The sequence below is a fragment of the Pelodiscus sinensis genome, chromosome 1 (genome assembly GCF_049634645.1).
Source record: "Pelodiscus sinensis isolate JC-2024 chromosome 1, ASM4963464v1, whole genome shotgun sequence".
Classification (NCBI taxonomy): Eukaryota; Metazoa; Chordata; order Testudines; family Trionychidae; genus Pelodiscus; species Pelodiscus sinensis.
In genome coordinates this window covers 18317443-18329523 of record NC_134711.1, presented here as the reverse complement: position 1 = coordinate 18329523, position 12081 = coordinate 18317443, and the positions used below count along the sequence as shown (strand labels likewise).

At 41.2% G+C, this 12081-nt stretch overlaps 1 protein-coding gene across 1 annotated transcript in view; it reads right to left on the bottom strand.

Moving 5' to 3' along the window:
* Positions 1–12081, bottom strand: part of PCLO (piccolo presynaptic cytomatrix protein) — a 506430-nt gene that overhangs the window by 259798 nt on the left and 234551 nt on the right. Inside the window, exons 5-6 of the mRNA XM_014570493.2 lie at positions 3954–9078; positions 1565–3579 (exon numbers count right to left, since the gene is read on the bottom strand). Of these exons, the coding sequence (XP_014425979.2) occupies positions 1565–3579; positions 3954–9078 (7140 nt within the window). The remainder of the gene's footprint in view (positions 1–1564; positions 3580–3953; positions 9079–12081) is intronic.

Genomic DNA, 12081 nt, shown 5'->3' with positions numbered 1-12081 from the left:
GTAAGGATTGCACTCTACTCAGCATTTATAAAGCCTCAACAGGAGTTGAGACTTTCACTTCTGGGTGCCACAATTTGGGAAAGATGTTGACAAATTGGAGACAATGTACAGGAGAGCAACACAAGTGATTAAACATTTAGAAAATATGACCTATGAGAAAAGATTGAAAAAAATGGGTTTGTTTAGTCTGGAGAAGGAGAGATATAATAATAATCTTCAAGTATGTAAACAAGTGATAATTTGTCCTCCTCAACTACTGAAGACAGGATAAGAAGAAATGGTCTTAAATTGTAGCAAGGGAGATTTAGATTATACATCAGGCAAAACTTGCTAACTTTATGGTAGTTAATAACTGGACCAAATTACCTAGCGAAGTTGTGCATTTGCTGTCATTGGAAGTTTTTAAGAACAGATTAGATGAACACCTGTCGGGGTTACCTATTTTATAATTAGTCCTGCTTCTGGGCAGGAGACTGGACTAAATGCCCTGACAGAATCTTTTCCAGTCCTATATTTCTATGATTCTATGTTGATGCAGGACTCATGCACAATCTGGGCCCTAGAGGATGGGAGTGGGTAGCCTGAAACTGGAAAACATATGGCACACATGCAATCACAGAGGCAGGAGAGAAACTCTCACGCCTCCTGATACAATATCCATTCACGCACAACTAAACACCGAAGAAAAACACATAACATTAATAGACAAACCAGAGAGAGGACTCTCTCTGGTCACAACTAAACAGCATATGCAGATGAACAAAAGGAACACACACACACAAATGGGACAGGACAATCAAGAATATACTAAATGATGAGTCTCTCCTCCTTCTCAGAAAATAAAGGCAGTGAAGGTTTGATTTTCATTTCTCAGAAGGTGTAATTTCTCAGGGAACACTCCACAAATCATACACTTATTTTTTTGAGGTCTGCATGTCTCTTGTTATTGCAAATTGACCTCCATGGTGAAGAGGAAGCAGTCCACCTACTTCTCCTTATCCATAAAAATCATAGCTGAGAAATGAGACTTCCAGGAATGGGGAGTAGTCAAACAAGTACAAATTGAGAGAAGAAAGAGAATCTTTACTTAATTGAGAACATCAGGAATATGTACTCCTTCCTGTTTCTAGTGGAGACAAGGAAGAGAGTTCAACCAGCCAGAAGTAAATCTGGGGTTTTGGTATCTTGGAAAGCATGTGCATTCAACACCTTAATGCAGTTGCATTCCATACTATAGCATAGGAACTTGATGAGGACAAATGGATCCTTATTAGAATGAATGTGAATGTAGTTAACTGAAAAAGTGTTAGTAGTAATCTTAGCATCTAAAATTGTAAGCACCCTGCTAGTTTTAGGTGATACCATGAGTATCTTTATTTTCAAATTAAACAATCAAAATAATTACTGCAATAAACTTAGGATTTATCATGGTACTTTTCCAGCATGGTATATAAACATTATTTTGTGAACAGATCCTGTGAATAAATACCTAATCCCTCATTATGCATTGAAAGTCAACCTACCAGTTTTCATGCTACAGAAAAAAAGAACACAAAATTCTTACCACAAATCCCTCAGTGTATTGAAACTGAGGTCTGGAAGTGTCTTCTGCTGTTGGACTCAAGGGCTTAGGATCCGACATAGAGCGCTGCATGCTCTTTGCAGACTTTGGGCTCAGTGGAGGAACCTTGGCAGTATCAGCATGCAGCATCTTTGGAGGGCCGATGTCATCAGTAATTGGTTTTTCATAGGGTACAAAGGCAGACTCTATAACTTTGCTTGGTGAGACAGGTGAAATGGGTGAATATAGAACTTTGGGAGATTTAGGAGGGGAAGGGACTACCTGTAGTGTGGAATCTGCACGAAGATGGGATGAGTAGCCTATTTCTAGTGGTGTTGGACGCTTTTTATCTTTCTGTGGAGATGTAGCTGTTAAGTACTGGGGACTCTGCGTATCTGAGTCTGTTTCTGTTTGACATCCCAAACTTTCTCCTTTGTATGTCTTTTCTGGAGCTGAAATATGCTTAATGATTTCAACCTTAGCATCCAGCCTAGCCCTTATTGAAGGTGTTCTTATTGTCCCTACTGGTTCTGTCTGTACAGAAATCTCTGCCACTGTCTGAACTGCAATACTGGACACTTTGGAAAATGGCTTAGCCTTGTCTACCTCAGTGGTACCCTCGTTATATTTCCCAACACGAGACTTCCTTCTTGATCTGTTAGAAATATCCCATTCATCCTGATCTTCATCATCCGTCTGAACGCTTGTGTCAACACTCTTCTTAGTTCTCCTTCTCCTGCTTGTGTAACTTCTGTCTGCACCATCTTCATCATCAGTTTGTACTCCACTGTCCACTATTTTTTTAAAACTCCGGGGCTCTTCTCCCAGGGTCTCTTCAAGCTCATCATACTGACCACGCAATTTTGGCATGGAGCTCCTCTTTTTCAGTTGTTTCTCCTCTCTCACATCGATGTCCTTAAGAGACATTTCTGAAACAGAGTTTAGCATACCAGGCCTAGATATATATTGGGTAATACCATCTGACTGAACTGGGTACCAGGTTTGGCTTTGTGGAATTTCAATGCCCAGCACAGTGGAAGTTGTGGTGGTTGGGTCATCACTAGTCCAAAACTGGCCATTTTCTGCAGCAGTGTACTGCCCTTCCAAGAGCACTTGGTCTGTGCTTGTTTGTGGAGAAACAGTTCCAGAAGGGTCATAATTATACTGATATATCTGGCGAATTTTTTGCTCCTCCAGCTGCTGATGAAGCTGCTGTTGAAGTTGCTGAAATTGCTCAAGCTGTAGTTGCTGCTGGGCTAAAGTTTCCTGTCTCATCATGAACTGAGCTTGTCGTTCCTCTTCTTGCTGAAATAAGAGATGGTGCTTCATGGATTGCAACTCCTCCAGTTTCTTTTGGACCATAAGCTTTTCTTGTTCTCTAAACCTTTGGATTTCCTGACGTTCCCATTCTAGTTCCTCTGCAAAGCGCTGCTGCTTAAGTTTCTCAAGCTCAAGCAGTTCACGTTGTAATTCAAGCTGCTGCTGTTTGTCTTCTTCAGGAGCAATAAGAAGGGCAACTTGATCTTCAATTACATCTGTAAAAGCTTCAGAGGCTGTTGTTAAAACAGGCATCAGGTTAGCTGTCTCAGTGGTAACCGTTTCTATAGTGCTAGGTTGCAACACCGTGTCAATATCAATGCCAGAAATTGCATTGTCTTTTTCAGCTGCCACTGTTGTCAAGAAACTGTATGATCTTGGAAGTGGCTGATTCTGTTGCAAGGTTGATAATGAGGGCACTGAGTCAATTGTTTGGAGAGCAGATAAATCTCTGACAGTTGTACTGAAAATAGAACCAGGCTGTGTGGTTATGGCAAATGTGGCTGGGATTGGAGTTGCAACCGAGGAATAAACAACACCATTAGATGATCGTAACACACTTCCAACACCATACTGGGATCCCAGAGAAGGTATTATCCTGGCTTGGGAATACTGTGGTGCACTAATCCCGATGCCTGAAATCACTTGCCGAGTCTCTGGATAAGGACCAGTGCTCTTGCTTGAGTAATCCATTACCTCACCTGAAATTATAGGGCAAGAGTTATAGTCCAGTCCCCCAAAATTATGCTGCTTTGTGGATTCTGAAAGCCATCCCATCTTGATGAATTAAACAGGGGTAGGGAACTGCATGCAAATCTTCAGGTTAATGATCTAGTTTAGACGTGAAGAAAAAAGCATTGCTGAACATGCAGGCACATGCAGGACCCCTGTGCAAAAACACATTGTAAAATGAAGAAATAAAATAAAGGTGGGATCCAAAATAATTTGTCACATTGTCCAACAGAAAACATAACAACAGAAGGAGGAAAAAAATTTTAAAAAAATTATCCTGATATGAGATGAGGAACACCACAATTATATTTTAAAGAAAGGTCTGTTGCTGTGTCATACTGACCTGTACTGACTCTTCCGGAAGTCAGATCTACTGCTGCATCTGTTGCCCCAATTCGATAATCAAAGCTATTCTTGCTTTTGTAGGCAAAAAGGCCAGCTTCCGATAAATTAGTGTCAGACATAGATGGTTTCATACCTCCAAATCCTCTATACCCATAGGGCCCTGAGCGATCATACTGATAATGGTCATCTCTGTAACCAAACCGATCTTCAGGCAGTGTGGTTGGCGGCTGCTGTGCTGTACAACTACTGCCAAATGGTAATTTATAAACCACATCACAGCAAACAGCTCTTCTCCCTGCAGTCAGATCAACAGGCTTTTCTTCTTCTATGACGCTGGTGACAACTCCTGAAGTAACTTCATCCACCGCCACCATGGTTCTGTGGGATTTCGTGGTGCTAAGATCAACTGCACCACTCTCTGTTAGCTCTTGGGATGTTGAAACATCAGTCCAACCATTTGTCACGCCAACAGGAGGAACAGTAACAGGCATTGCAGTAGCCCATGACACTGCCTGTGTTGAAGTACCCAGAGATAAGTTTATTGGCACTTCATCTCTACCTGCAGAGACTGCCTGGCTGCCTATTACTCTGTATGCAGGATCAAAATGTTTTGACGTAGTCAGCTGCAGTGGTGTTGTCATTGCATGTCCGAGATCTACAAGGCTCTCTGTACTTGATGTGTAATTTACAGTAGCTGTGCAGGCCATTATTGTTACTGTTTCTGTGACTAGTGCTAGAGAAGGTTCTGCTGCTGACACAGTGCTAAGATTTATGATAGCTGGTTGGACAGCACTTACTGGCCGCCCACTTACATCACTTGCCACAGTTTGCCTTCTCACATCCGTCGGAGCTGCAGACAGATCCATACAGCTGTCTGTCATTTCAATATCCATTTTAGTTAAAGTACGAAGGTCAATAACATCACCAAACAGATGGAATCTTCCATTCTCTGTACCCCTGGGTTGCTCACCTATATATGTTGGTTCTGGAGGTATAGTAATGGAGACACTACCTAAACCAACAGAGGGAATTGAGCTTTTAACCACAGACACTGTGGTCTTGGTCACTTCTGTTGTTATTAACTGTGTTACTGAGCTAGGGACTGTTTCAAACGTTGATTGTGCCGTGACAGGAATGGTGGAAAGAGCCTGCAAAGCACCTGAAATATACATGCTGTGATCTGCCATACTTTGAATCTCCAAAGCTTTCATAGATGGAGTAAACAGAGGTTGCATATTTTGGGGAAGCTGTTCCTTCCAGGGCGAACCTAAAGGCCAACTGGTAATAGCTTGACTAGTTATAGAGTCTGTGGGAGTTCCAGGTTCAGATGGCAATGTGATAACAACATAGGTCTCCTGCGAGGGTTTGGTCAACCTTGGTGAAGATTTGTTGGAGTGTGGAGACAAAGGGGATGATGGGGATGGCAACTTGCACTCTGCTGAAGAGACCAAATTCAAAGTCATGCTTTTCAGTGACAAACCTGTTGGTTTTGGCTGTTTTTCTGCTGGCTTATGATGAGCAGCTATTGGGTGCTGAGGAACTGCTGGCTTAGGAGCAATTGGAGGCTTCGTTACTTCAGCAGGCCTGTGACTGAACACAAGCCCTGCTGGAATTAAGGATGGCTTAGGTGGCACAGGAGGTGGTGTTGGGGTGTATATTTTTGGAGTAGATACAAAATTGTTTTTTAACATATCTATAGCCTCTACGGCTACAACACTAGTAACAGAAGGTACCACTTCAGAAGTTGCCGCTGGAGTCTTATCCTGTGGCTTCTTTTTGGGATAGATAGCTGGTTTAGGTGGAGTAGGTGGAGGTAATGGTAGGGGAGGTGGAGGTGGCGGAGGTGGTGGTGGAGGAGGGGGTGGCGGTGGTGGAGGTGGTGGAGAAGGTTGAGCAGAAGAATCCAAAGAAGAACTTCTAAAAAATGAGAATACTTTGGATGTTACAGTGGGAACTGAAGAAGCAATAGATGGTAATACAGATACAGTGCTAGTCTTAGTTGTAACATAGGTAGTAGATACAGAGGATGTGAATGGGGATGACTTTGATGTAATACACACAGGAAGTTGATCAGATGCAGCCTCAGCCAAATTAGTTATTGTCATCTCAAACTCAAATCCTTTGTGTACATCTTCAGAAAGTGCCTTAGCAATATCAGTATCAGCTGTACTTTTAATTTTTCTGGTGGTGTCTTTTTCAGGTTTGGGTGACTCAAAGATATTGGACTCAGAAGTATATTGCTTCGGTTTTATAGCCATTGTTGTCACTACTGAAGGTGCATCTCCAGGCAAAGAAATTACACTATGATCCACACTTGCCATATCTGTGGATACATCTGTCTTTTTAAGGGGCACAGTAACAAGTTCATAAGGTGAGCTTATTTCAGAAAGTTCTGTTGTGAAACTTAAGGGAGCTTGAGCTACAGCACAGATATCTTCAGAATGCACTAATTTACCTACAGCATCTGCTATGTCTACATAACCCATAGTTGTGCTATCTATTCCAGTAACAGGTGAAGAGCTATCAGTGGTACAAACTGAAGATGTAGATGATGTAAGGGAAGATGTATCATAAGGTAAAACTGATGTTGCACTTTCTGATGCCTCAATGTAGGTCAACATTGATGTTTCATGAGAAATTATTTCCTGAACTTCTCTGGCATAATCTGTTAGGTATTCATCTTCTATTTCTTCTGTAGTAAAGTGCTGAGTTATTTTAACATCTGGAATAGAATGCACTGTGCTGCTGACTAACGCTGTCTCTGAAACGGTCATAACATCACTTGATGCTAAAGATGCACCATCCACTTTGTCTCCAACTACAAATATGTTTTTATCTGGTGCAGGAGTTAAATCAGATGTTGGCTGAGTTGGACTGGAGCCTGGTGTTAGCTGTATTCTTTGTCGTTTCATAAGCTCCTCATAAGCAGCATCTGCATCTAACAGCTGCTTTTGCTCAGTAGTGGAAGTTACAACACTGTCCAATACAACTATCTCATGACTTTCTGGTATAATGTAAGAACTAGACACAATGTCTTCTTGAGGCACAATTGAATGCAAAGGCTGTATACTGTAATAGTCTTTCCGTTGATCTACAATTTTCTGCATAGCTTCTTCATAAATCTGATCAGAAGGTTTTATTTTTCTCTCTCTCCCTCTCTGCTGAATGAATTCTTTACTTTCATCTTGTCTCATTACAAGATTAGCATCAATACTTCCATTATATGTGTCCTCTACTAAAGATTCATAAATATAATCCTCTATTAACATCCCACCATATAAAGATTCTTTTTCAAACACTTCTTTTTCATTTGGATTTTGAAATAGTTTGGATTTATGGGATTTGTACATCATTTCCTCATAAACCTCTTCAGCACTTTTCAATGTTTTTTGACTACTTTCTTCTTTTAGGACCCCAACAGGTTGTTCATCTGTTGGAGAATATAAAGAGACAGCTGTAGGCAACTTATAAACCTTTTGCACTTCTATTATTTTTTCGGGGCTGATTTCAAATCCTTCAGGATCTGACTCAATACTTGGTGAATATTCAGAACAGGAAGATCGATGCAGCTCTTCCATTTCTGCTGCCTGTCGTAACTCTTCCGTTGGAGATGCATCTTCAATAGGAGAAAGATTACTTGGTGGAGTCTTTGGATGTTCCCGTCTTCTCTGTGCTCGTAGCTCATCTTTGTCTTTCTTAGATTTTTTGCTAGAACTCTTTCTTTGCTGCTGTTCTAATTCACGTTGTTTCTCTTGTTCCTTTAGCAGCTCTTCCTCCTCCCTTAGCTCTTCTTCTTCTGAAGAATCTTCAATGGTGGGTAGAAGAGGACCATGTGACCGGTGTCTGGCTTTGCGTTGTTGTTTGCTTTCTCCTCCCATTTTTTTGTGACTAGGACTGCTGTCACTATCTTCATCGAGAGATGACACAGATGTGGGAGACGTACCGGGAGTGAAACTGGAGGCATGCAAACTAGAAGACCCTTCACCTCGGGATCTGTCTTCCGGTGAATCTGTAAGACTCTCCATCTCTAGCTCTGGCTCTTCATCAAAATATAAGCTAACCTTCTGTGGTTCAGCTGCCTCAGAATATGTATTTGTTATTGTGCTGTTGAGTTCTATTGTTTTGAAACGTCGAAGACCTCCTCCTCCTCCAGTTACAGTGAGTTCTTCACTATCCTGACTTTTGGTTTCCCTAAATTTAGGTTCTGGGCTTTCATCAAAAGTTTCGTCATCATCATCATCATCATCGTGCCATGAATGACGTCTTCCAGTATCCTCATCATAGCTTGTGATACTTTTCCGCATCATCCTCCTATGTTTTCCAGCTGTCCCTTTAGCTTTGACTTTCACTTCTTCCTTCTTTTGGCTTTCAATTATACTGATTTCTTTAAGCTGGTTCCTAATGAATTCGTCATCTTCAGAACCAGAGGCATCTTCATCAGCACTCATCTCTATGATCTGTTTTCGAATGAAGTCTTCATCATCACCTGATCCAAGACTGTCTTCTCGTTTGTACTCATCGCTGCTTGAGGAACTGACACTAGTTCGTCTTTTTCTCCTTGGCACAGGTGAGTTTTCACTCTCGCTGCTGTCTTCTACAGAATCATAGCGTTGCCTTCTTGTTGATGTATCGTCTACTGCATCCACCTTTTCCTTATAGTCTTTCTGAGTTGTAACACTTGGTTTTCCATCTTCTTCAAGACCATCTTCATCTTCTTCTTGAATGTCTTCCAGATCTTCCTCATCTGAACTATAAGGTTCTGGAGTCATTGGCAAAGGCTTTGTTCTATGCTGATCCTTTGTCTGTTCACCATATATACCATAAAGATCTTTGGTCTTCCCAGACTCCTCCTCAGCAAAGGTACTGGCCTGGGCTTCCAAAATTGACAAAACTGTACTTTCCAACTTTGCAAGATCTGAGGGGCTTGAAGGACTGCCTTCTTGTGAAAAAGTATCTTTTTTAGACAGTTCCTTGAGTAAATCTTTTTCATCACTGTGGATAAGACTTGGAATTTCACCAAGTGAACTTGATATCCCATCAGAAGAATACCCAGTGTCACTCAGACCTTGTGGACTTCTCTGTTGCTGAGAGATTGATGTTTCTGATTTGTCAATCTCCTTCTCCTAGAAAATAAATATGTATATATATATCAATTCTTAATGTCACCAGGCTGTTACATATAAGGCTTTTTCTCAAAGAAGGGTTAACATTCCCAATGAAATATTGTGATAAGAAGTATTTTAAACCAGAAGATTAAACCATAAATTAATGAAACACTAATTTTGATACACAAAGTGGTTTAAACATCTAAAAAGAGATCCTTGAATTATGAGGTTTTTTCAATGTAATCTAATTATGCTTTGCATGACAGTTCACGTATGCAACTGATTCATCATGTTAAAAGCTTATGGTTGGTCTTTATTTTTAAACATAAACAAACACTGTAGTCCTCTGTCAGAACACTTTCTAATTATAGTCTGTTGCATAGTGGTAGATGATCAATGCATGATGGATTTAGTTTAAAGATTTTTTTTTTATCACCTCGGATGCAAAGCTAAATAGTTGCAGATAATTAAACACTGGCATAAATTGCCTAGGGAGGTTATGGAATCTCTAACAATGAAGATATTTAAGAACAGGTTGAATGGACATCTATCAGGGATGAGCTAGATGGTGCTTGGTCCTGCCATGACAGCAGGGGACTGGACTTGATGATCTCTCGAGGTCCTTTCCAATTCTAGAATTCTATGATTTTATGATTCAAGATATACTAGAACATGGATTCCTGTTTGTCAGCCTGCAACATTTCTGGCTTCTACTCCCTTCTTTCCCAAATTTAATCTCCCTTCCCTAAAAATAACCTCAGTAGCCAGGGTGATTGGCCTTTGGTTTCTGTCTCCCAGTACTACTTTCTCTCTAGTATGCAACAGAATATATGAAATACTGAAATGAGTGCATGGTATCTGGAACACTCGAGAGCCTACTCCTGAGTATGCAAAAATTCAACTGGGAGGAACTTTCCCAGTGCTTAGGTTCAGAAGCAGAAGGTCTCTAAGTTCCTTGGAGATGTAGGCAGATGCTGCTGCTAGAAAGTTGTGTCATAAGGATAAAAGCAGGAATATCAGCCAACTGAAAACCAACAACAACCCAAACTTCCCAGTTGTAATAGCCTTCTTTATTGCTAGTTATATGTCCTTAACTAGCCTTCCAAATTCCAGAACCTTCCATACGTGACCGGGGGCTTGTAGCCTTCTTTAAAGGTGACAAAAACATACATACATCCCTTGTGGCAAAGTACCTCCATCCCAAGGATCCCCCTGTTTCTGAATAAGTCTCAACTGCTAAATGCTCTCCCAACTACCAAAATTCCTATGTCTCCTAGGGTATGTCTACACTACCACCCTAGTTCGAACTAGGGTGGTAATGTAGGCATACCGCACTTGCAAATGAAGCCCGGGATTTGAATTTCCCGGGCTTCATTTGCATAAACCGGCCGGCGCCATTTTTAAATGCCGGCTCGTTCGAACCCCGTGCCGCGCGGCTACACGCGGCACGGGCTAGATAGTGCGAACTAGCAAGCTATTCCGCACTATCTGTACGCCTCGTGGAATGTGGAATGGTAGTGCGGAATGGCTTGCTAGTCCGCACTATCTAGCCTGTGCCGCGTGTAGCCGCGCGGCACGGGGTTCGAACGAACCGGCATTTAAAAATGGCGCCAGCCGGCTTATGCAAATGAAGCCCGGGAAATTCAAATCCCGGGCTTCATTTGCAAGTGCGGTATGCCTACATTACCACCCTAGTTCGAACTAGGGTGGTAGTGTAGACATACCCCCAGAGACAAGGGCCCCAAAGCCATCTCTCTCATTCAGTTAATAAAATATCTCATCCTCCCCTCAATGACAGGCACCTATCCTGCCTCCCAGCTGAGAACATGTCCCATTTATCAGTGACCAGTGTCGGTGCCTCCTCTGGCAACTTGAAAACCATCCTCTAAAAGTCTCCTGACTCCCGTACTGTGACAAGTTTGTTATGCAGGTTTATGCCTTCAGTAAATAATTAAGCTTTGGGCAGGGGGCTGGACTTGATGACCTCCCAAGGTCTCTTCTAGCCCTAGGATTCCATACTTTTAGGTCTTTTTATTTATACAGAGTTTTATTTGCAATACTATTTTTTAAAAAAGCTTGCAGAGAAATATTTCTTATCCTCAGTTATTATAATTTTCATGATTAATCAGGGTGAGATTTCTTAAATTATTAAGATTTATAGTCAAAGCACCTTACCACCAACTGCATGATTCGTATTGTATATTGATTAATGTTATATTAATACATTGAGGAATCCTGTGGCACCTTAGAGACTAACAGCTTTATAAGGGCATAAGTTTTCATGGGTAAAACCCACTTCATCAGATGAATTGGTATCGCAATTAGACGCAGGGGTATACCTGTGTAATTTCCACTCCAATTCATCTGATGAAGTGGGTTTTACCCATGAAAACTTATGCCCTTATAAAGCTGATAGTCTCTAAGGCTACATCTAGACTGCAGCCCTCTGTCGACAGAGGGATGCAAATCAAGCACATTGAAATTGCTAATGAAGCAGGGATTTAAATATCCTGGACCTCATTAGCATAAACATGGATGTCACTTTTTTTCGAAACGGAGCTTTTTGAAAAAAGGCAGTTTAGATGCAGCTCTGTCAAAAATAAAGCCTTTTTTGACAGATCCTGTATTCCTCAAAAAATGAGGTTTACAGGATCTGTCAAAAAAGGCTTTATTTTTGATAGATCCACATCTAGGCTGCTGGGATTTTTTCTGAAAGCTCCATTTAGGAAAAAAAGTGGTGGCCATGTTTATGCTAATGAGGCACAGGATATTTAAATCCCTGCTTCATTAGCAATTTCGATGTGCCTAATCTATATCTGTCTGTCGACACAGGGATGCAGTCTAGACGTAGCCAGAGTGTGTGTCTAGACTATACCTCTCTGTCAACAGAGAGATATAAATTAGGCACATTGAAATTGCTAATGAAGCAGGGATTTAAATATCCTGCGCCTCATTAGCATAAACATGGTTGCCGTTTTTTTTTTAAATGGAGTTTTTTTCAAAAAACAGCAGTCTAGACAT